This window comes from Periplaneta americana, chromosome 8 (genome assembly GCF_040183065.1).
Source record: "Periplaneta americana isolate PAMFEO1 chromosome 8, P.americana_PAMFEO1_priV1, whole genome shotgun sequence".
Taxonomy (NCBI): domain Eukaryota; kingdom Metazoa; phylum Arthropoda; class Insecta; order Blattodea; family Blattidae; genus Periplaneta; species Periplaneta americana.
In genome coordinates, this window is record NC_091124.1 from 23,855,452 (window position 1) to 23,882,325 (window position 26,874).

General features: G+C 35.3%; 2 protein-coding genes across 3 annotated transcripts in view; one reads left to right on the forward strand and one right to left on the reverse strand.

Moving 5' to 3' along the window:
* The window catches only part of LOC138704583 (uncharacterized), a 321,702-nt gene that overhangs the window by 181,049 nt on the left and 113,779 nt on the right, over window positions 1–26,874 (forward strand). The window lies entirely within an intron of this gene.
* On the reverse strand, window positions 507–26,867 carry LOC138704581 (catalase-like). 2 transcript variants are annotated; one of them, XM_069832629.1, is made up of 11 exons: window positions 26,793–26,867; window positions 26,405–26,549; window positions 24,261–24,435; window positions 22,726–22,867; window positions 21,790–21,940; window positions 18,674–18,853; window positions 17,028–17,219; window positions 11,683–11,835; window positions 8,190–8,422; window positions 5,348–5,477; window positions 507–1,088 (listed from the first exon to the last, which is right to left on the reverse strand). In XM_069832629.1, exons 2-11 carry the CDS (start codon window positions 26,510–26,512, stop codon window positions 993–995), a joined length of 1,560 nt encoding a protein of 519 aa, XP_069688730.1. In that variant the 5' UTR covers window positions 26,513–26,549; window positions 26,793–26,867; the 3' UTR covers window positions 507–992. The 2 variants fall into 2 exon arrangements, with proteins under 2 accessions (XP_069688730.1, XP_069688729.1); XM_069832628.1 differs by lacking the exon at window positions 26,793–26,867 and adding an exon at window positions 26,630–26,773.

Genomic DNA, 26,874 nt, shown 5'->3' on the forward strand with positions numbered 1-26,874 from the left:
ATTGTCACTCATCCTTACATTGTATGTCCAGTCAATCATACTTTCCACCTGTCAGATCATGATCAAAGAGATGATCATATTGTTGACAGGTTACAAAAGCCTATTCTGAAAGAAGAATTCCTGTCAAATGAGGTAAACTGGAAGGACTGAAGGAGGTTTATCGTTTAGCTATATGAGACTATCAAATACATTTATGATGAATAAGGTTTGGATAAAGTAGCAGTATCACGATAGGCTGTAGAGCTGTATAGAATAGCGTGTTGACTTGCTTCCGACTGAGTAAACACTACCCCCTTCCACTAGCTAAAAGTATTCCTGCTGGGAAAAGAGCTCCCCACCCCCTAGCTAAAACATCAGTGAACTGGCTGGGGGACACGGACAACTAGTTAATGATTGTAAACAAATCGCACGGATCAAAGATGCCTATCCTGATACAGCTACTTTATCCGAACGTTAATGATGAAATATCACAATGGCGACATAAAAAAACAAACATGAAATACGGATTTATACTGAGAACAATTTATTTTATTACTAAACTCAATTACAGTTTACTTATAAAATTATAACTAGCAGTATTCTTGGTGCTCTTAATTTGGATGTGCATTGTATAGGCCTACAGTATATTTTGTGAAAATATATATTAATAAACTGGACTTTGCAAGTTACATATCTCATAGTGGATCTTTTTAAAGAAAATTAATACACCTTTAATAAAGCACACAACTATTTTCTAAAAATCATTCACTTGTAAGTTATTTTGTCCCTTGTTAAAAGCAGTTAAGTCCGCTTATTGTTTGTCAGTTACGAAGGTTCTAATGTTAGTACGAATTATTTTAAATGCAAAATTCTTTATGCCTATACAGTAGCCTATGTGCATATCACCCAGAAAACATTTTTTCGATTACCTCAAAACTCTAAATAATGTGCAATTACTTTTTCCAAAAACACAGCATTCATTTATTTACTTCTTTCAGGAACAGACGATTCATTTATTGTTCATTTTGTACCTTCGGAGAGGTAAGTCCATGCTTTAGTTTCTGTGCCATTGTAACATTGACATTCATGAACATTTCAACTGTGCGATCCTGTGGAAGAACACAAATTAAACACAAATATTAATTAAAAAATACAAGATTGGTTATTACACAAGTATAAGCTTAATAATTATATGAACTCCTATTTCATTAGTATCATACATTTATAGGTAGCTTATAGCACTTAACATTTAAAATTGTTTCGTAAAAATATGTCTCATGTACGAGTAACAAATATAAATGACATTGGGAAGGAAATTAAACGCAGAATAAATACGGGAAATGCCTGTTATTATTCGGTTCGGAAACTTTTGTAATCCAGTCGCTCTGAAAAAAAGCTGAAAGCCATAATTTATAAAACAGTTATATTACTGGTTATCCTGTATGGTTGTCAAACTTGGACTCTCACTTTGAGAGAGAAACAGAGATTGAGTGTTTGAGAATAAGGTGCTTAGGAAAATATTTGGGGCTAAGAGGGATGAAGTTACAGGAGAATGGAGAAGGTTACAGAAAGCAGAACTGCACGCGTTATATTCTTCATCTGACATAATTAGGAACATTAAATCCAGACGTTTGGGATGGACAAGGCATGTAGATCGTATGGGCGAATCCAGAAATGCTTATAGTGTGTTAGTTGGGAGACCGGAGGAAAAAATACCTTTGGTGAGGCCAAGACATAGATGGAAGGTTAAGATTAAAATGGATTTGTGGGAGGTGGGATATGATGATAAAGACTGGATTAATCTTGCTCAGATGGCGGGCTTATGTAAGGGCGGCAATGAACCTCCGAGTTCTCTAAAAGCCATAAGTTAGTATGTACTATATATTAATTTCCATAAATTCACCATCATATTTATTTGCATGTATTCACTCTAGTTTTTTGCCAGAATTTTTAGTTTATAATGGAATTAATTGCTAAGAGTAAACTTTCCTGTATAACATAATGTTGTCTTCTTAGGATCGTGAATACCTAACATTGCATAAACAGTCCCATGTCCTTTATAAGTTATAATAACAATAATAATAATAATAATAATAATAATAATAATAATAATAATAATAATAATAAGTCGACCTGGTTGGCGAGTTGGTATAGCGCTGGCCTTCTATGCCCAAGGTTGCGGGTTCGATCCCGGGTCAGGTCGATGGCATTTAAGTGTGCTTAAATGCGACAGGCTCATGTCAGTAGATTTACTGGCATGTAAAAGAACTCCTGCGGGACAAAATTCCGGCACATCCGACGACGCTGATGTAACCTCTGCAGTTGCGAGCGTCGGTAAATAAAACATAACATAACATAACAATAATAATAATAATAATAATAATAATAATAATAATAATTGGTCTAATAATAATAATCATAACTTGCCTAATAACAATAATAATAAAATATAATAATAATAATAATAATAATAAAATATAATAATAATGGTTTATTTAAAGACGCTCGAAAATACAGAGAATATATCAGCATCGCCTGTGTGCCGGAATTTTTGTCCCGCAGGAGTTCTTTTACATGACAGTAAGTCTAATGACATGAGTGTGTGGCATTTAAACACACTTAAATGCTATCGACCTTGGCCGGGATCGAACCCGTAAACTCTAGCACAAAAGCCCAGCGCTATACCGGCTTCGCTATCCAGGCCGACCTTTTAAAAATGTTTAAAGCAATTTTGACCTATACGTTTTTCTGAATATTGACAGCGATGCTATAATCAGATTACTAATTTTTTGTCAAGCATTAGTCTTAAATCTATAGAGATTTTTACCTGCATGAAACAAGGACCTTGGATAATGTTTATCTATCAACTGGTTTCTTTTATGATTATAATTCTACGAATTATTTCCTTCTGATTATTTGTCGTTATAAACTCTTATTCATCGATTGGGTTTAAATACGCAAACATCGGTTGTGCTAGACTATAATAAGGATAGGTCGTTTTCTATCGAAAATCCATGAAACAGGAACTTTAACTTCACGTAGGTTCTAGGTTCTATCTGTTTATCTGTTAGCTGCAGAATAGGGATTAGAACCGGTTTACATTCGATCGTTCAGAAAACATTCAAATTCGAACATCTGACTGAATATTCGAACTTGAAGGGGTTACCCCTGATGTTTTGTAGGCTAGACAGGACACCAGTCGCACTTTATACACGAACACTGACAATTTCGGAGTATACAAACGGAGTAACTAAATTTAAAGAAATTGTCTAACTATTACGAAATATAAATGACACTCGGGAGGAAATTAAACGCAGAATAAATATGGGAAATGCGTGTTATTATTCGGTTGAGAAGCTCTTATCATCCAGTCTGCTGTCCAAAAATCTGAAAGTTAGAATTTATAAAACAGTTATATTACCGGTTCTTCTGTATGGTTGTGAAACTTGGACTCTCACTCAGAGAGAGGAACATAGGTTCAGGGTGTTTGAGAATAAGGTGCTAAGGAAAATATTTGGGGCTAAGCGGGATGAAGTTAAGGAGAATGGAGAAAGTTACACAACACAGAACTGCACGCATTGTATTCTTCACCTGACATAATTAGGAACATAAAATCGAGACGTTTGAGATGGGCAGGGCATGTAGCACGTATGGGCGAATCCAGAAATGCATATAGAGTGTTAGTTGGGAGACCGGAGGGAAAAAGACCTTTAGGGAGGCCGAGACGTAGATGGGAGGATAATATTAAAATGGATTTGAGGGAGGTGGGGTATGATGATAGAGACTGGATTAATCTTGCACAGGATAGGGACCGATGGCGGGCTTATGTGAGGGCGGCAATGAACCTTCGGGTTCCTTAAAAGCCATTTGTAAGTAACTATTACGTATATAAATTAACAAATATACACTGGCAATGTAAAGAAAATGAGCACAACGCATAATGTGAAATATGCTATATGAATAAATAAATAAAAATAAAACTGCAATTACAAAACAAAAGAATAAATAAGAACATACGTGACGTTATAATTTAAACTCATAATGTATACCTAGGAAAAAAGAGCACAGCAAATTCATAGTTCATAAACTTGAAAGGCAATTTATTTGCGAAGAATAAAAATTGGAGAAAGGCAGAAGTACCCAGAAGTGGGGCTAAGTCGAATGGAAACGTAAATGGCTTGCATACGGCCATTTAAATTTCATTAATTTTCGTTGTAACCCAAGGTTCTTATGGGCATAAGGAAAGATCTTTTGGAAACTGAAGTATCTATCACACATTTATTTCCTAAAATGAATTATTTATATTGTTAACCCACTCAACATAAACATTCACAAATTCTCTCGATTACCTGTGCAATTTCAAACCATCATGTTTGTTTACGGTACACTACCATGTTCTGTTAGAAGATTGCAGCAAATTCATTTATAATATATTTTGCCTTTCCATGATTTTCTGAAATAAGTGTATTTTTTATATCTCTGCAACTAAATAACAAAATATCCAATACTTGCAACATTAACCTAGTAAGTTTTTAAAACCTCCTGAATCTATAGGTAAGTCTGTCGTGATATTTAATCCATTATAAGATTTTCTTTCTTATGTAAATTGCCGAATCATTGTTATTTTTTTACATGGACATACTGCAGCAAGCACTTTACTAAAAGCCAGGTTATGAACCGACTAAACCGGAAGCAACGTTCTGTTGGTCTCTTTCTGAGCTCTGTTGCCACATAGTGGCGCGAGATTCAAAGCGTGTTCAGCGTTTGTCACCGATATTTAAGAAAGCAAGAGCTAATGACGCTGGTACGAAATGCGACTCGTAATGCACGTGGTATTGCAAATTAACTGGGAAGTTGGGCTACATTGTCTCCGTGATTCCGTTGCCAGATTTTCGTTAGCAGACGACATTTTCACGTGAGGTCCAATGAAAAGCTCCGTTCTCCTTTTCCCCTCCAACTTCCCACTCTCAACGTGTCATCGTTGCACAGGCTACCCCTCCAACCCGCACTTTCCCCTCGCCAAACTACTTCCTGTTTAGTCGGTTCATAACCTGGCTTTTAGTATAGTCAAGAACATACTTGGTATGACATATCTACTGAACATGACTGTTGTGTAATTCATATTTTGTAAGTGGCCGAAAGCAGGCGTGGATCTATCAGTTTCAGAACGTTTGTAACTTCCCGTTTAAGTAACAGTAACTAGTTACTGAGGCACGTTATGTAATAAAACAGAGGTTATGTAACTTCAGTTTGGATGTAGCTTTCGACATACAGCGCGTTATATTTGAACAATATTACAGAGCTTGTTTTGATTTTGAGTAATCCAGTGTGTCACAATGCCATTTGAACAAAGTAATTCTAGCCTCACCTGTATGCTCGGAAGTGCTGGCTTCAAGGAGCTCAAGATGTTTTCCACCATGCGGTCTTGTTGTTCTGCAGATAGACTGTTCCAATACATGGCAGGCTGGCTGTAGTTATCATCGTCACTGTCATCGTATCTGCGAGAAAAAATTGAGCGATGACACTTAATGGGGCATCACACGAGAAAATCAGTTACATGCAACACATCAATCAAATTGTAATATAATAATTGGCGGTATGAGTTCCATAAGTATGAAAATTTGTACATTTGTAAAACAGACCGTAGGCTTGAGAGTATGCTTATGAAAATTACTAAATTTTTAATATTGTTTAAACAATTGCCATTGAAATATTAATAACAATTGAAGAGTCCACTGCAAGAATGATGGATGTCACTTTCTTGTCGAAATGAACTACGACTGTCAATGCATAGTTTTTAAGACATAAAGAATGTACATAGAGAGTTATATGGCATTAACACTGATAGTCATTGTCCAGTAATGATCGGAAAATCACAGTTAAGCTTTGAGTGCTAAGCATTTCAAACTTTCAATTGCTTCTCCTGAAAAATGTATTCCAAATGACATCCATCATTCTTGCAGTGGACTCTTCAATTTAAATACTTTTGCTCTTATGAAATCTTTTTTCTAAAAATGCGTCTGGTAGATAAGCTTGATTTTTTTTTTATAGGTATGGACTTAAAACCTGTATAAAATATATTAAGCGATTAGTTTTTCAAGTTAATTTGTGAGAACTTAAACAAAATGGAAATATTAAAAAAAACTAACAGATCAGAATCATATTATATGTATGAGAATTGTAGTCAATTCAGATTGTTCATGACTGAAATACTAGCAGAAAAAATTCACAATTGATTGCTTAGATTTGGAGAAATTGTACATTATATGATGAAAAATGTAAATTACGGAAAATGGGAAAGTATTAGAATGCTGCATTCACAGATGTTTATTCACTTTTAACAGTCCTAATGTTCTCCAGCACCATGATATTCTTCGTCTTTCTATTTGATTTGTCTGCATATGGCCTCAGTTCTTTCTCATCCTTGTAAGCTTTGCTTTCGCCATTGTATTCAGCACTTATAATAAACCATCACAAATCTTACAGTTACTAGCACTGCTATTCGTAACTTCAACTTCCTTTCCAACTGCACATTTATAAGCTTCTGTGTTATTTGCACTTTGTAATTTATTTTTATCATTTACATTGAAGAATTACACCATAAAATTTTCTATTTTTTTACCACCGAGCACTGCTACGAGGCAAATGCGTATTCAAATAATATTTACTTCAACACACACGAAAACAAATCACAACCAGCAGTTTCTCAAAAAAAGAAGGAAAAAAGAGAACCCAATGTTTTTATGGTGGCCTTCAGATTTTTCCATGCAGCCACAGCCATGCTGTAACCACAGTCTAGTATATACAATCACGAAACTCAATACATAGTAAATATGTATCCATAGATAGTTTCTAACCACTAGGATCGCTAATATCGCCTCATTACAGACAATGCAAAATTCTACCGGCATAGTCTATTGTTCCTAGCACCCTCACAACTCAAGCTTCGTGACTGTATATACTAGACTGTGCTGTAACAAGTTCTGTGTAACATTGCAACCTGCGACATTTTAATACTAAATTTCAACTTAATAGAGCACAACCTATGCTAACTGGGGCATGCCTCACTGAAGTAACTTAAAGTGGTGGAACTTTAAAATTTAAAAGTCTAATGGCCGGTTTTTCCAAGTATTGTTAGAAAATTTAACGACTGTTAAACTTTAAACAGTTTGTTAATGAATAAAATAGCATGTTTTCAACACCAGTTTGGTTTAACAGATTGTTAACAGTTTGTTAATTTTAAATGTAGGATTTCGGGCAGTTAACTCGTTTAACAGTTAGTTAAATATAGCCGATTTCTCCACAGCTGTTTGAACAGAAGTTGCGAAATTAATATTTTGTGCCTCTCTGTAGGGAATGTTTAGCATATGACTGGTAATATAACATTTAAAAAAAATACTTTGGACTGTTTAAATACATCAGTGTTATTTTATTTCTTTCGTATTTCGTGTCCATAATAGTAATGAGGAAATATAACCTTACTTTGTAATTATTATTCAGCACGTCACCTACAACTTTCATTTGTCAACTGTTTGTTTATGGAGCTTGTCATTTTATGCAAGTTTCATGACTCACTCAATAATATAGAATTTAAAGATTAATTTTAGCCAATCAAAAATTGTCTTACATGTGTAGAATCATTACCAACTGCTGTTGAGTAGTTAAAATAGTGCTAACAGACGTTATAGTTAAGTGTTGGTTATCTTAAACAAAATTATGTTGAACAAATGGAAAATACATTAACAAAGCGTTAAAAATAAACAGACTGTTAATTTAACATTCGTTAAGCAAAATTAAACATTACTTGGACAAACTAGCCATAAAATTAATACTAAAAAAACATACCTTCAGATCATTCCTGCTATACAGTTTATTGGGAAAGAATGGAGGCGAAAGAGTGTATGCTGTCTTTGAAGGAAACAGCAAGTACTTCGAGAGAACCAATTTCTTCCATTTTCAAAAAAAATTCCAGAGTGAGTCAAGTGAAGGAAATGTCAAACTACTCTTCAATTTCACCAATTAAAATTGTGGCCAATAAATTACTTGTGACCAATTCAAATTATTACCAGTAAATCACCTGTGAAAAATATACACCTGTGATGAATATGAATCTGTTACGAATTAAGTGTGACCAGTTGTAACGATGGCGAAAAAATTGTGACGAATTTCCCTAAATCTCCTTTAATATAAAATAGAAACAAACAACCAACCTTTTGGCTTCTCCTGAGACATTAAAGGTGCTATATGCACCCCATGGATCTGGTGTGGGCCCATTAAAACTGTTGGGGTAGTAGTTCGGTGCATCTCCCTGGTTGTAGTATGCCATGGGTCCGTCGCGCTCGTAGTTAGTTACGCCGTGGGCGAATGGACAATTTACAGGGAGTTGCAAATAATTTGTTCCCACACGATAGCGTTGACTTTCCAAATAAGCAAACAAGCGACCCTGCAAACACGCATTAAAAAGTGTACAGTGTTAGGAACAGATTATAATTTTTAAAACTTTCACAATTTTCATTCAAAATTTATGAAATTTAAACTACATAAACAAGCCTACAATACTATCATGTGTACAAAATTTGATGCCATTAGCATAAAAATTTTGAAATTATATTTTTAATATATTTTATATTAATGTTACTAAAATAGCTCCTTGTATCAAAGTTTTCAAAATTTTTAATTCATATTTGCTCAAAAACTAGAAAATAATCATGGGAATAAAGATTAATTAAGTTTTTGAGCTCAGTCTAAACAGAGATTCATAATGAACTTTTCAATTTCATAAATTTATCATTAGAGCATATATTAGTCTCATCTAAGTGCAATATGAATATGTCCCGAAGAAACTTATTAATATTTCATACAAATGTTAATTAAATTATATTTATCAATATTTAATAGACCTCTGTGAGAAGTTTCAGACCAATCTGACAAAAACTGTTGTGCAAGGAACTTTTTTTTTATTCAACAAACTGCTTAAAATTTTAGGGTACTATGCATAGACATTTCGCTAGCCCGCGCTACGAGCGTGCTAAACTACCCCTGGCTATCGACTGATTACTTGTACAGGATTCATATCATATCATATCATATCATATCATATCATATCATATCATATCATATCATATCATATCATATCATATCATATCATATCATATCATATCATATCATATCATATCATATCGCTAACACTGGTTTATGAATACGAAAAACGTTAGTTCGCTGATCATCCACCGGAAGCCCGCGCTAAGAATGTCTATGAATATGGCCCTTAAAGTCGATTCCATTATTGGAAACGTGCATTTGGAATATGTTAAAGTTTGTATGGGAAGCTATGTGTCTCTTCGTGATGTTGTGCGACTACTTTTCATTGTTGAATATTTGCCGAATATGAGCAGTATCGAGAATTTCCTCCTCACGTCATACTATGCTTGCCTTTAACATGTAAATATATAACCACTCTTGACATGCAACATTAGGTCTATATTTTACTGCCTGTTTCTGTTTAATTTCGAATAGCCAAAGCACTTCGTTGAAGTGGTTCTAGTCATAATTTATATTTAGTATACCGGTATTTTAGACTTTTAGATTGATTGGATAGTGAAGATAAATTTGGATTATCGACATGTCTTGAGGTTCACTGTCTTCGATTGTGAAGGGCAATTTGGGATTGTCAAAATGCCTTGAGATTTACTGCCTCCGATCGTGATGAATGGTTTGGGGTAAACGATATACCTTGAGATTTACTGTCTTGGATTATGGAGGGCAACTTTGGGATTGTCAACACGTCTTGAGTTTCAATGTCTCCGATCGCGATGAGCAGTTTGGGGTAAACAATATATCTTGAGATTTACTGTCTTCGATTGTGAATGGCAATTTGGGATTGTCAAAATGTCTTGAGATTTACTGTCTCCGATCGCGATGAATAGTTTGGGGTAAACGATATACCTTGAGATTTACAGTCTTCGATTGTGAATGGCAATTTGGGATTGTCAGAATGTCTTGAGATTTACTGTCTCGATCGTGATGAATAGTTTGGGGTAAACGATATACCTTGAGATTTACTGTCTTCGATTGTGAATGGCAATTTGGGATTGTCAAAATGTCTTGAGATTTACTGTCTCCGATCGCGATGAATAGTTTGGGGTAAACGATATAACTTGAGATTTACAGTCTTCGATTGTGAATGTCAATTTGGGATTGTCAGAATGTCTTGAGATTTACTGTCTCCGATCGTGATGAATAGTTTGGGGTAAACCATACCTTGAGATTTACTCTCTTCGATTGTGAAGGGCAATTTCTGTTTGTCAAATGTCTTGAGATTTACTGTCTCCGATCGTGATGAATAGTTTGGGGTAAACGATATACCTTGAGATTTACTGTCTTCTATTGAGAAGGGCAATTTGGGATTGTCAAAATGTCTTGAGATTTACTGTCTCCGATCGTGATGAATAGTTTGGGGTAAACGATATACCCTGAGATTTACTCTCTTCGATTTTGAAGGGCAATTTGGGATTGTCAAAATGTCTTGAGATTTACTGTCTCCGATCGTGATGAATATTTTGGGGTAAACGATATACCTTGAGATTTACTGTCTTCGATTGTGAAGGGCAACTTTGAGATTGTAAAGATGACTTGAGATTTACTGTCTCCGATCTTGATTAGTAGTTTGGGGTGAACGGTATACCTTGAGATTTACTGTCTCCGATTTTGAAGGGCGACTTGGGATCGCCAATATATATTGAGATTTCCTGTCTCGAATTGTCAAAGAGAATTTGGGATCTTCAACATGTTTTTGAGAATTACTGTCTCCGGTTGTGAAGGGAAATTTGGGATTCTCAACATATTTTGAGGTTTATTGTCTCCGATTGTGAAGAGCAATTTGGGATTTTCAACATGTCTTCAGTATTACGGCCTTTTATTGCGAAGAATAACTTGGGATTTTAAATGTGCCTCTGAGATTTACTGTCACCGATGTAATTTCAAATACGAATGTAATCTCTTCAAATTTCAACATTTTACTTACACTTTTCTACCATTCAGTATGCGATCACTTTTTGAAAATGTTCGTTCCACACAATTAATTGAAACGAAATTTTTTCTGTTTTAAGTTTGTAGTTACTTACCTAAGTTAACGCTCGGCCAACAAATACAGCCGATCATTCTTTATTTCTTAAGGGGTGAAGTGATGAAGGTTTAGTAATTTTTAATCAAAAATCATTTTTTTCTGAGAAAACTAAGAACTTTCCATCAATATGGTATTACACTTTTTATTATTACATACAACATGAACTATTCACTTTGAAAACCTGCAGGGTTATTCCACGACCATCCTGTATATTCTCTCAATGTGAATAGCTCATAAACCATTACTGTGATAGTAAAACACTTTGAAGCAAAAGTACTCATAGGAATGGGATGACGTATACAAAATAAGAATAACTCTACCTTAAAAATTGTAGAAAATAGAAAATTCATCAATCACCCCTTTACATTATGTAACAATTTTAATAGCTGTTAATTTATGTAGTTACTAAGAGAGACCGCACATTTTTCAATCAATAACTCGACACTCTTGAAGCTATGTAAGCTTATGCATATTTTTATTTCGCAGAATTTGTCTATATTTTAAAGAAAAGTGGTTCAAAATAAATCAATTTCCAAAATCTATGTGTTTCCAAGCACGTAATATAAAATGAATCATACCTGCAGGACTTTATCTGGACTGGGTTCAATTCCTGGAACCATGTGAGCTGGAGCGAACGCTATCTGTTCTACATCTGCAAAATAATTGCTTGGATTTCTGTCCAGTACGAGCTTGCCCACTTCCATCAGAGGGTATTCATCTTCAGGCCAGATCTGTAAACATAAATAAACACACATATGTGTAAAATTGTCAAAACGCCATTTCGTACGATATCGTTGTTGAAAAAATACTAATCAAACGAATATTATGTTACAGTAACTAGATGTTTAAATCTATCTCCTTCACTCGTAATATTAATGAAATTCGGAGTAGTGTATTGCACAAATAAATATAAATACGTAGTCTCTTCTATTTTGACAATAAATTTATTATTATCTTTCCTATATTCTGCCTTCCTCTTTGTCTCCGCATATGATCCATATATCTTAACGTCATCCATCACCTGATATCTTCTTCTGCCCCGAAGTCTTCTCCCGTTCACTATTCCTTCCAGTGCATCCTTCAGGAGGCAGTTTCTTTTCAGCCAGTGACCCAACCAAGAACTTTTCCTCTCCTTGATGAGTTTCAGCATCATTCTTTCTTCACCCACTCTTTCCAACACAGCTTCATTTCTTATTCTGTCTGTCCATTCTCCTCCATATCCACATATCAAATGTTTCTAGTCGCTTCCCTTCTCATCATCGTAATGACCATGTTTCAGCCCCGTACAATGTCACTCCTCACAAAGCACTGCACTAATCTCTTCCTTAGTTCTTTTTCCAGAGTCTCAGAAGATGCTTCTTTTTCTATTAAAAGCTTCCCTTTCCTTGCTATCCTCCTTTTGACTTCCTGTCAGCAGTTCATGTAACTGCTTATAATACACCCCAAATTTAGTAATAAAGGTATCTATTTGTTCTACTCCCTCATTTAGAATTCGCAGGATTACCGTCTTTATTTTTCTTCGTTGTCTGCAATTATGGTCAAGTGTAAAGAACAAGCGAATTGAGAAGATAAGCAGAATATCACATTACGTTATTACAGTGACGAAAACAGGTAATAATAAGTTATCGATATTTTCAACATGACACACATTCATTTATTGGAATGAAATGTTCCGTTGAAATAAATATCCAGACAACTATTAATAATAATAATAATAATAATAATAATAATAATAATAATAATAATAATAGTAATAAAAATAAATTTATGGAAAGAGGTAATAAAAGAGGAAATTTAGGAGTGAAGTGAAGAGAGGAAGTTAAATACGTAAATAAATAGAAGACTGAATAGTAGGGAAATAGTAAGTGATGTGTTGTAAAATAGAGCAAATGGAAATGAAAAGAAATAATTTCGAAGGAAATAGCTGGGAAATAATGATTAAAAGCAGGTAGATTTGAGAATAGGGAATAAAATAAATAAATTATTAAAGAAGGGAATATGCAATATTTAATAGAAAAGCGAGAAATGGAAGGGAGACAGCCTAGGTGTGAGAGAGAGAATAGAATAGGATAGATAGGGAAGCAATTCAGTTAAAAGAGAAGAATAGGAAGTAATTAGAAAATACTTGGCAAATGAATATATTAATAGAAAAGGGTGGTATGTATTAAAGGGATGGTGGGTCGTAAAGCAGAAATGTGATGGCCCACCATAACTATGAATTTTAAAGTTAATATATCATGTATCGTATCGTATCGTATATCTTATATCATATATCATATCATATATCATATCATATATCATACATCATATATCATATAGTATCATATCGTATCATATCATACCATACCATATCATACCATACCATATCATATCATATCATATCATATCATATCATATCATATCATATCATATCATATCATATCATATCATATCATATCATATCATATCATATCATATCATATATCATATCATATCATATCATATATCATATCATATCACATCACCTTATATCATATCATATCATATATCATATCATATCATGTCATGTCATATCATATCATATATCATATCATATCACATCACCTTATATCATATCATATCATATCATATATCATATCATATCATATCATATATCATATCATATCATATCATATCATATCATATCATATCATATCATATCATATCATATCATATCATATCATATCATATCATATCATATCATATCATATCATATATCATATCATATCACATCACCTTATATCATATATCATATCATATCATATCATATCATATCATATCATGTCATGTCATGTCATGTCATGTCATGTCATGTCATGTCATGTCATGTCATATCATACCATACCATATCATATCATATCATATCATATCATATCATATCATATCATATCATATCATATCATATCATATCATATCATATCATATCATATCATGTCAAATAATATTTATAATAATTTGTATAACTTTTCAAGTCCTCGCATTGTAGCTCTTTCAATAAGTTATGATGGATAGGTACCTCTCTAATCATGTTTTGCAATCTATGGTTTAACCCACTAGCTTTCTTTTTCAGTAACATGCGTATTGTAGTAATCGAACTAATTGTAGCTAAAGAAGTATAACACTGTTCTTCATTCATGGTGTTACAAACTTAACGCGCAAATATTAGTAAGTATCAACAAATCATAATCTTAACGCATAAATACAGTATTATTAACAAATCATATACTTAATGCGTAAATATTAGTATCAACAAATCATAAACTTAACGCGTAAATATTAGTATCAAGAAATCCTCGGAACATGTAGGCCTATTAATTGTAGTACAATAAGTGTTAGGTGCGCGTTTGTTCCTAATTTTAGGTTATCTTTGATGAAATCTTTTATAAAAGATTTTATGTAGTGTAATATACTCCAAATCCTACCTTTTATCAAAGATCTTTGATAAAATATTTTATCATATGTGATAGTGTAATAGCAGCCTTACCTCACAACAGTAGATTGGAACGGCTTTCCTGCGGAAATCTTTCAGAATGTTTCTTTCAAAATCAATACATTTAATACATGTAATTAACGAAGTTGATGTGTAATTAAGGTGACTTGTAATGAATTACTTAAGTTGACAATAGTTAGGTTTAACAGAAATAGGTTAACACTTAAGTTAAATTTACTTTCGCTTATTTATGCTATAGTAGGCGTTATTTATAGCATTTAGTCTTTATTTATAGTCCTAGGTTTATTTACTGCACTTGTTTATTTATAGTTAGAATTAATTTACGTTTAATTTATCTATGTTATTTTACTGCTGTAATTAGTATAATTTATTGCTGTAATTATTTTAATGTTATAGTGTATTATATATCACTGCCACTGGTTGTATACCCAATGGCAGTGCTAATAAATAAACTTACTTACTTACAAATGGCTTTTAAGGAACCCGAAGGTTCATTGCCGCCCTCATATAAGCCCGCCATCGTTCCCTATCCTGTGCAAGATTAATCCAGTTTCTATCATCATATCCCACCTCCCTCAAATCCATTTTAATATTATCCTCCCATCTACGTCTCGGCCACCCTAAAGGTCTTTTTCCCTCCGGTCCCCTAACTAACACTCTATATGCATTTCTGGATTCGCCCATACGTGCTACATGCCCTGCCCATCTCAAACGTCTGGATTTAATGTTCCTAATTATGTCAGGTGAAGAATACAATGCGTGCAATTCTGCGTTGTGTAACTTTCTCCAATCTCCTGTAACTTCATCCCGCTTAGCCCCAAATATTTTCCTAAGCATCTTATTCTCAAACACCCTTAACCTATATTCCTCTCTCAAAGTGAGAGTCCAAGTTTCACAACCATACAGAAGAACCGGTAATATAACTGTTTTATAAATTCTAACTTTCAGATTTTTTGACAGCAGACTGTAAATCTTCTCAACCGAATAATAACACGCATTTCCCATATTTATTCTGCGTTTAATTTCTTCTCTAGTGTCATTTATATTTGTTACTGTTGCTCCAAGATAATTGAATCTTTCCACCTCTTCGAAGGATAAATCTCCAATTTTTATATTTCCATTTCGTACAATATTCTGGTCACGAGACATAATCATATACTTTGTCTTTTCGGGATTTACTTCCAAACCGATCGCTTTACTTGCTTCAAGTAAAATTTCCTTGTTTTCCCTAATCGTTTGTGTATTTTCTTCTATCATATTCACGTCATCCGCATAGACAAGAAGCTGATTTAACCTGTTCAATTCCAAACCCTGCCTGTTATCCTGAACTTCCCTAATGGCATATTCTAAAGCGAAGTTAAAATGTAAAGGTGATAGTGCATCTCCCTGCTTTAGCCCGCAGTGAATTGGAAAAGCATCAGATAGAAACTGACCTATACGGATTCTGCTGTATGTTTCACTGAGACACATTTTAATTAATCGAACTAGTTTCTTGGGAATACAAAATTCAATTAGAATATCATATAATACTTCCCTCTTAACCGAGTCATATGCTTTTTGAAATCTATGAATAACTGATGTACTGTACCCTTATACTCCCATTTTTCTCCATTATCTGTCGAATACAAAAAATCTGATCAATAGTCGATCTATTACGCCGAAAACCGCACTGATGATCCCCAATAATTTCATATACGTACAGAGTTAATCTTCTCAGAAGAATATTGGACGAAATTTTGTACGACGTCAACAAAAGTGATATTCCTCGAAAGTTACCATAGTTGGTTTTATCCCCCTTTTTAAAAATAGGTACAATTATGGACTCCTTCCATTGTTCTGGTACAATTTCCTTTTCCCAAATAGCAAGTACAAGTTTATAAATTTCGCTATATAATGCACTTCCACCCTCTTGTATTAATTCTGCTGGAATTTGATCGATACCTGGAGACTTGTACATTTTGAGATTTTCTATCGCAATTTCGACTTCTGAAAGCGTGGGTTCGGGTATAAATGGCTCAGCAGTTTGTATTTCAATTTCTTCCCGATCATTTCTATTTGGCCTATGTACATTTAGTAGTTGCTCAAAATAGTTTTTCCATCTGTTTAGGATTAATGGAGAGTCTGCAAGCAAGTCACCATTCTCATCCTTGATCACGTTTACCCTTGGCTGATATCCGTTCTTAAATTCTTGTATACCCTTATATCAATCTATCTACAATAATCCCTACAATAAATAAATACATACATAAAATACAAACTCTCATCAGTCATGTCTTGGACTCCTCAACTTTCAAACCTACCATCCGCCACTGGTGATGAGCTACTGGCGCTTAACTGGCGCCAGCTAAAGAAATGACATTTTACATATTTCTTCGATGCGGTAGAAGGTTAATAAAAGTTCTCGCTCTGAAAGGAATAATTGCATCATGAAACTTGGAGTAAGATTATGACTACCTTGGTAACATCAAAAGGATTCCAGCGAAAGTTGTTTGCTTCTTCGAGACTCATAACCTGAATGTACATCGTCCAAGATGGATAGTCGCCATTTGCTATTGCGTTGTACAAATCTCGTGTGAAGTAGTCTTGGTCCGTGGCTGTGATCTTTGCAGCTTCCTCTGGCATCAAGTTCTTAAGGCCTTGGTCAGTCTGTAACAGATCACAATTGTATTATGCCTTCAAAGCTATGAAAGTACATAGTTACACTCCTCATGTCAATAAAAAAATTGCAGCGGCTACTATATAATATTATAGTGGCTGATTTAGAGGTCATGATTTTTTAGTGACACCCAATTTGTGTGTGTACATCTTTACAACGAATCTATTACTATTATATTAACAAATAACTAAAATTTAATATAGAAATTACCTACAAAAATATAAATTCCACAATTATTTCCTATGTTATCATTTGAAATATAATCTCTTTATAAAAAAATGCGAATCCCTTCTTATCCTCATTCTCTTTGTTTCATGTCGATGCTTTTTTGAATTACTCCCAATTATTTATTAACAAATGTTAACGGAGATGAGATATATGAAAAATGACAGGAATGTTTATGAACATGTAATTTTTTAAGAAACATTGAAGAATGTTCTTGAGTATCAGTTTTTAGTAACACTAGTGAATAAAATTAACAAACATTTTTCGATGTGGATGCAGAGTACAGAGAATATTTTAGACTTAAATACACGTGGGACAGCTGTGAGCAGTGTAAGATTAAGATAAAATGCAAACAAGAGAAAGACCATAGCTACCGGAAGAAAAAATAAAGTAAACGTACAAATTGGAAATGAGACATTGGAAGAAGAGGAAAGCTTCAAATACTTGGTGTGTATAACCAGTTAATATGAGCTGCTGCCAGGAAGTCAAAAGAAGAATAGCAATGGCAAAGGAGGCTTTAAATACAGAAAGAAACGTCTTGTGCGGACCTCTGGAAAAAGAACTAAGGAAATGCTTTGTATGAACTTTGGCAGATACATGGAAATTGCGATAAAGTGAAGAGAAACGACGAGAATGGTCTGAAATGTGGATATGGAGAAAAATAGAGCTTGTGAAATGAACAGACGGAATAAGAAATCAAGCTGTGCTAGGAGGAGTGGGTGAATGAGAATAATGCTGAATCTGATCAGGAAGAGAAAAAGAATGAATTGGTTGGGTCACTGGCTGAGAAGAAACTGCCTACTAAATCTGCATTGGATGGACTGGTGAACAAAACAAATGTTTTGTGCGGAAAAAGATATCAGATGATACACAATATTAAGATATCGGTAAGTGAAGCATATGCGGAGGTTAAGAAGAAGGTGGAAAAGAGGGGAGATATTGGAGAATGCTGGGTTTGCAGTGAAAGACCTGCCTTTGAACAGGAATTAATACGCTTATCAGTAATACTACATTCGTACAAATTCCATGAAGTTGAACGATTAGTAGAGGCATGGATGTAACGCGACTATGTCCATCCATCCATCCATCCATCTATCCATCCATCCATCCATCCATCCATCCATCCATCCATCCATCCATCCATCCATCCATCCATCCATCCATCTATCCATGCTTTCAATTGCTCGTTAGTTTATATTTTTTATGCTGTTTTCTTTACCTTGAAGTGGAACTTGACATAAACGACATTTCCACTCTCGTTCACCATTTTGAATGTATGCAAGCCGTATCCATTCATGTGTCTGTAGCCGTCCGGAATCCCAATATCGGAGAAAAGTGTCATCGCGCGATAAACTGATTCTGGAACTTTAGTAAAGAAGTCCCAAATCATGTCCTTATCCTGTAACAGAAAATGATCTTAGTTTCGTACACACAGGAATTAATATAAATTAATTCTAGTATTATCTTATGATTTTCATAGGACAATAATTGACTTGAGATAGAGAATTGACACCGAATGTGTTAGTTGATGAGACTAGTTCCGATAAATCTCAATCTTCTTCAGCTAATAACGTATTCATTCAGTGCTGTACTGTTCGCGCAACTTATCTGGGCAGCTAAAAGAGCGGGGAAGCGGGGTGTAGCGAGGTTGCTTGTAGCGGTAGCGTAGCATGAGAGGGAAGGAGAGGGGCAGCGAGAGAGCACTAGGGAACCCAAGTGCCTAGATAAGTTGCGCGGACAATAGTAGTCTGTGATGAGACTGGTCATCCCACACGAGAGATATTTTATCGTTTATTAATTTTTGGATTTTCTTTATCCAGTTTTACTTTTGAGCAGAAACTAAGTTGAGACACGAAGATAAGAGTTTACTTTTGTACACCGTGTATCAAAAGGACTTTACAACTTTATAAGTTTGTAGAGAAATATCCACATATCTTACAAAAAATGGTTAAGTTATCATTTTAAAGCAAAACACATTAAGTTTATACCAAGCAGCGATTTCGGTTATTAAAGGAGGAAAATTCGCTCCTGCGCCGGGGATCGAATCCGGGTCCTTGCTTCTACGTACCAAGAGTTCTAACCACTGAGCTACGCCGAAGTTCAATCCACAGCACAGGCCTATATGTTGACATATACAGTATTGTCAACTGCCATTATGCAAGGAGCACACTCAATTGAGTGACTTGGTGGCCGGGATTCTACAGTATATACACTGTTGGGCGAAGAGGCTACGTAAATATTAATTTTTGTCCTACAGAATTTATCTGTTATTGTCAGTATGACACCTGCTAATAAGAATTATTACTCTCTTGGTAAAAAAAAAAAAAAACTGTAAGTTCTTGTAGTTCCTTGATTTCGTTTGCCGGAAAGACTCAATTAATTTTTCTTTATTAACATACTAAACTTTAGGTACCGGTACTGTATATTTTTCGAAATAAAATATACGTTTCTAATAATTAATTCCTTGTACAGTATAGACAGATTTATGTCTTCTACTACTACGACACTGCAAATAAATCAGATGGATCACAATTGGTTTATTTGTTGAAATTCTTTCAATAATGAAGTTATCCCTGAACCCTGACACGTATGACTCACCGCCACAATTGTTCAAACCTTACTCAATACACTCATTCCTCCATCGTTCTCGTTATGAGATATAGAGAGAAAGACAGTTTGTCAGCTTTCCCAGTAACGGGACAGACTCATTGGACAAAGCATAACTAACACACAGAGTGAAAGCAAAAACAGACCACAAAAGAGAAATGTGGAGAACGAACAAAAAAGGGAAATTAAGTACAGATAATAGCATACACATAACAGGCCTAAACATAGTAAACAAATAGATTAGACGTTCAAACAAAAGTTCTTCCTTCTTAGGAAACAAAGTACAGGTGGTATTTTAAAATGGCAAGTGATCCTCTGATAGCAGTAAGGGAAACATCACGAATGAAGTCGTTGTTCAGCTGGAACTTCTTGCAGAAACTGACAAAGAGGCGAGGTATTGTGCCCCTAGCGCCAACCATTAGCCCAACTACTTCAATGGAGGTGAGGTGATATTTCTCCAAATAGAATGGAACTGTGGGCTCATAAATTCTGCATTTTTCTGCGTGGACTTCAGCGGGCTGCTGTTCTTGTGCCTCGAACCTGACTGTCGGGTCGATAATGTAGGCGGATGTAGAGCCTGGTGGAATGGCAAGCATGTCAATTCGCCGACAGGATCCCTCTTGAGAGATGCCATGGACTTCTTCGTGCACAGTGAGACATTTCTTTCTCAAGGCTTCGGCAATCATGGACCTGATTCTGTGATGTCTAGAGTTCCTCAGCGTCTCGCTGAAAGGACAGGCACCCAAAACGTGGCCAAGAGTTTCAATCTCACTGACGCAACGACGACAGTGGTTTCCGTCTCGGGACCTTTCTGGTATAGCACGCTGCGGACAAACATTAGCTGTCATTTTAAGAGCTTGTCTCCATTCACTGCTAGTGAGGCGATCAGGTTGTCGGATCCATTTATTGGCGGGAGTGAACTCCTTATAGAGGATAACGCCTCTTACGGACGCTTCGCGAGGTCGCTAGTGTGCGCGAGAGTCTTTGCCGGTCCTGAACTAGATGATAAACTTCCTGTGGATAATGTAGCCTTATACTAACTTATTCATAATATCTCATTGTGAAATTATAATATTGTGGATAACTCACAGACAATTATATATTTTCTTTAGTAATAAAACCAGGAATTACTTTTTCATTGCCGGTAGGTACTTATTAGAATGATGCACAATCATACGAATTTTTACTTTATTGTCGCCGCGAAACATTCCGATTATTATTTTCAAAATAAGTTATTGTAATAGTTTTCTAGGCAGCTTACGTCTAATAATAAAAATATAATAACAATATAATAATAATAATAATAATAATAATAATAATAATAATAATAATAAAGGTAAAGGTAAAGGTAAAGGTATCCCCGTCACACGCCATGAAGGTACTTGAGGGACATGAAAGTAGAACTCCATGCTTTCCATGACCTCGGCACTAGAATGAGGTGCTGTGGTTGGCACCACGCTCTGACCGCCTTTTACCCCCAGGAAAGACCCTGTACTCAATTTTATAGGAGGCTGAGTGAACCACGGGGCCGTTCTGAAAGTTTGGCAATGAGAAAAATCCCGTTGCCACTTGGGATCGAACCCCGGACCTTCCAGTCCGTAGCCAGCTGCTCTACCAACAGAGCTACCCGACCGCCAATAATAATAATAATAATAATAATAATAATAATAATAATAATAATAATAATAATAATAATAATAATTACAATTAATAACATTCTAGTATTACCTTTATATTTGTAACGGGATTCCTCATATATGCATGGATCATGGACGGGATCAACATTGCGTCTCTGACGAAGAAAATCGGAGAATCAGCTCCCGCAATATCCCAGATGCCATCTTCAGTATAAAACTTAACTGCGAAGCCATGAAGGTCTCTGCAAAATGTCGTATTGTAATCTCCATATTACAGTATTATGTCTGCGCGTAGTTTATAGCGATAAAATGTAGCATAGTACAGCTAAGCGCAACATTTTTTTATTTTAGTAGGTTATTTTACGACGCTGTATCAACATCTTAGGTTATTATACAGTGCACATGCAATAGGCCATTACTGTTGATCACTCTCAAGGACGAGCTCCTGTTCACCTGCAGAGTCAACCTCACTATCCTCATCCTCCGTCCACTCAAGCACTGTATCGTCAAAGTTTTCATCATTAACACTAACTTTTTGCGAAGGGCCTTGTGTAGAATCCATTTCGAGATTGGAGAAAAAAAGTCCAGTTACACAGACGTGCGGTCTAAGAGACCGCTATGTGTAATATCTCCAGTACTACACGAAATAATTCAATACCAGTAAAGTAACTCCGCCACCGGCTCTCCCCCTCACAAGGAACACAAGCGTTCACATTCGTAGAGTGACGGGAACCGGTACATTTCAACATTACAAATTTTGGAGCGGTCTCAGAGACCGCATCGCTGTGTTTGAGCTTAAACAAAGTTATCTATTGTAGGCACAAGACTGCAGGCAGTCGTTCCACACAGATGGACGACCGGATGCATACTCAGACAACAGATGGCATATATGTAGGTTCTGCTATCATAGATATTTCATAAAAATCTCAAAGCCAATTTCATTGTAGCATCGCAATTTTCCCTGGTTATACCTATATTGTATGATTGAAAGTCAAAAGCAACGGAAATATAAAGAAGACTGGGTCACCTCAGAGTTTCTGGTGATCCTCTTTGCCACGTTTGAAGAGAAAATCGAGCCGCCATCTTCGTCTTCTTCCCCACAGAGCTGAATATTTTCGCTTTGCAATATCTGGTGATGTCTTTCGTCACCTCGAAGTAACCAAATGCGCCTGAAAAAACGAAATAGACAGATACTATACAAATGTTGAAGATACAGGGGCATTTTATCTTTACTTCAATTTTTATTGTACCTGAGTTTTTGAATGTACTTCACTCCCATCCCCTCTACTAGTAAACTTCCAACCGTATGCAGAGAGAGTCGCCTTACGTTCATAAGTAAACAGTACTGAGTTAGTGAGTATAGTACGTTCCAGAAATATATTATCGTTTTCTAGTGACGAAAGAGCTTTCAATATTGAATCATATTTTCGCACAGGTATTGTCGTCCGTTTGCCTACTTCGCATCCCGGTTTCCCACACCCGCTTCTGCTTGCCCCTCTGTAAAAGCTAGTGGCTGGGTTGTCTTGGCTTTTTTCTGAAAACATTAATTTCTGTTAGGAATTGGACGTCTACGTATTATTATACAACTGTTTAAAATAACTTAAATAAGTAATTAACTGTCACGTGATTTCCCCCCTTTCCACGACTCTGCGACAAAACCACTTGGACGGAGAGTAGCTAGCATGTCTGAGTTATTTTATCTTTTCGGATCGGGCAGAAGTGAAGAGTGAATTTACAGTACGTAAGGTACTCTTTTATAGATTAGGTACAGAATTATTTCAACATGAGTTATTAGTAAGAAGGACGAAACTGGTAATTGGAATTGGGTACAATAGTCTATAGTGCGCGATAATATGCACAAAAGAACTGAAGCCTATATTGAAATGAACGGCCACCATTTTCAAAAATGTTTGTAAATATCCATATTATGATTATTTTTCAGTTTAACTTCTTTCTCTATATTGTACGATAATATGCTGTAGACAGTATAATATACACTGCATAATGAATACCTCCAAATGGATAGGTCAATTCGTGAGTTAAAACAGTAGTCCATTTTGATGAAAGAAAAACCTAGGCCTAATGAAAATTATCAAACTCAAAATCGCGATATTTCCTAGTTTACGTAAATGGATGAACTACTTTTCTTCCCTCTATAGCTAGTAAAGTGATTCGTTAGTATTTTACTCCAGTATCATCGAACTCTTCTCGTGGGAAGGGGGTAGCGAACGGTGTTTCCGGTTCTCAACCGTTAATCCAAAGGTATAGCCAGGTTGATATTGGAAATGTTAGTATAAATAAAATGATGTCCCTGTATAAGTTTCTATGGAAATCTCAAAATGTATTAATAGCAGAATCACAATATTTTGTCTTATTTTCTATATGATGAAATGAAAGTATAAAGCCACTAACCAGTGTCGTAGTCCTACTTAAAATTACCCTGAAATGTTCTGTGCATTAATAAAATCTTTGAATACAACTTTTTTAATTACGTGAATTTCTTTTCATCCAATGCATTAATTAATTGTAATGTAATCGTTAAGATATCGTCCGCACACTCACCACTGCCTCTAGCGTGGACAATTCTGGGTGGAATTCGTTCTCTTGCAAAACTCAGCATTGAGTCCAAAAAGACCACATCTTGCAGCAGTACAGGCCCTCTGGGACCCGCCGTCAGACTTCTCGTGAGATCTGCCACTGGTGTCCCGTAACTTGTCTGTATCCGTCCACCTCCAGGCTGAAATTGTAATTACATAGAATTATATTGACGCATATTCTTAGTAATTTAATATAAACCGATATCAAATTAATTTTAATAATCGAATATTTAATAAATAACTAAAATAGATTCCCATTTACCTCTTCAAATCTTAACCGTTAACTGAATTAGTCTCAGTTTTTGTTTGTCAAAAATATTACAGTAACTTACATACAGGTTGGAAGCTTCATTTCATGATTCTAATATCGGATTCTAGTGTGTTATTAAAGGTGAAAATACAATATGATCATACTATTATAAAAGAAATGTAAACGGGGTTAGGTGTATAACTGAGATCTTTGAGCTAATTTATGAGAATTAGCTCAGAAGAAGTATATATTATTTCAGCAGGAGGTGTGTGAATAAAGCTAATTTAATTTAAGACTGAATAAGGGACATTTTAAGGTACCGAATGACTAGCACTAATTGTGGCCACTGTATGAAACCAAGATACACAGCGTATCTTAGCGTATTAAAATGATGTGGGTGAGAGTTCGCCTAATTGGGGTTTTACCATAACAGTTCTTTCAGATGTATGTAGCGTTTCTTACTCACTTAATAGTAGTAGTAGTAGTAGTAGTAGTAGTAGTAGTAGTAGTAGTAGTAGTAGTAGTAGTAGTAGTAGTAGTAGTAGTAGTAGTAGTAGTAGTAGTAGTAGCAGTAGCAGCAGCAGCAGTACGGTGGTAATAATAATAATAATAATAGTTTAATTACTTACTTACAAATGGCTTTTAAGGAACCAGGAGGTTCATTGCCACCCTCACATAAGCCCGCCATTGGTCCCTATCCTGAGCAAGATTAATCCAGTCTCTATCATCATATCCCACCTCCCTCAAATCCAGTTTAATATTATCTTCCCATCTACGTCTCGGCCTCCCTAAAAGTCTTTTTCCCTCCGGCCTCCCAACTAACACTCTATATGCATTTCTGGATTCGCCCATACCTGCTACATGCCGTGCCCATCTCAAACGTCTGGATTTAATGTTCCTAATTATGTCAGGTGAAGAATACAATGCGTGCAGTTCTGTGTTGTGTAACTTCCTCCATTCTCCTGTAACTTCATCCCTCTTGGCCCCAAATATTTTCCTAAGCACCTTATTCTCAAACACCCTTAACCTATTAAATTACATAAGTTAGGTCAGATGCAACAGTGTTCATGAGTGAGATAGTTATATACAATAGAAGTAATATAATATAGTTATATGAACACTTTTTAATGATTGAATAAAATTAATATAATCGGTTAAAAACCATACATGTTTCGGAGGAATGCTCCTCCATCTTCAGTGGTAGTACCACGACGCTGGTACAGATGTTCGACCGCGCAACATAGCTTAAGGAAGATGGAGGAGCATTCCTCCGAAACATATATGGTTTTTAACCTAGTTTATTAATTTTATTCAATCATTTTATTACTTCTCTTGTATATAACTACCCTTATCCTATATTCCTCTCTCAAAGTCAGAGTCCAAGTTTCACAACCATAAAGAACAACCGGTAGTATAACTGTTCTATAAATTCTAACTTTCAGATTTTTTGACAACAGACTAGATGACAGAAGCTTCTCAACTGGATAATAACAAGCATTTACCATATTTATTCTGCGTTTAATTTCCTCTCGAGTGTCATTTATATTTGTTACTGTTGCTCCAAGATATTTGAATTTTTCCACCTCTTCGAAGGATAAATCTCCTATTTTTATATTTCCATTTCGTACAATATTCTGGTCACGAGACATAATCATATACCTTGTCTTTCCGGGATTTACTTCCAAACCGATCGCTTTACTTGCTTCAAGTAAAATGTCCGTGTTTTCCCTAATCGTTTGTGTACTTTCTCCTAACATATTCACGTCATATAATAGTAGTAGTAATAATAATAATAATTATAATTATATTGCACAACGTTATTAATACACAAAACAAATAAGGAAGTACGTAATACTTACATGCGTTTCACTGTAGTTCTGAAGTTGATTAGCAACAGGTTCACGCGAAAATACTCCAGCAAACAACAGTAGTAAGAAATGGAATATCCTGGAAAGCTGCTTCATCATTTACTTTTATACAGAACTGTGTTATTCCGTAGAGAAACTGAAAAAAAAAAATGAAATGAAATGAAAACCTGTTCTCAAATGTTCATTCGAAATGAAAACAAATCTCTCCCTTTGCACCTGAGACCGAAAGTAGGCTCTAATTGAATCTTCGAAACGTTGTGTTCGCTGTATTTGACAAGCAATGGTGACAATCCAATAGAAACCTTACAATGAAATAGTGATTGTTCTGTGGTGCAATGTGCAATATTTAATGATTTTTGAGAGCGCAAGCGTGCCTCACCGCTCAAGTGCGCTCTACAGAGCAAGTACGGCATCTGTACAAGTCGCTGGTGAACGCAAGAGTTGTACATTACACATTGAGA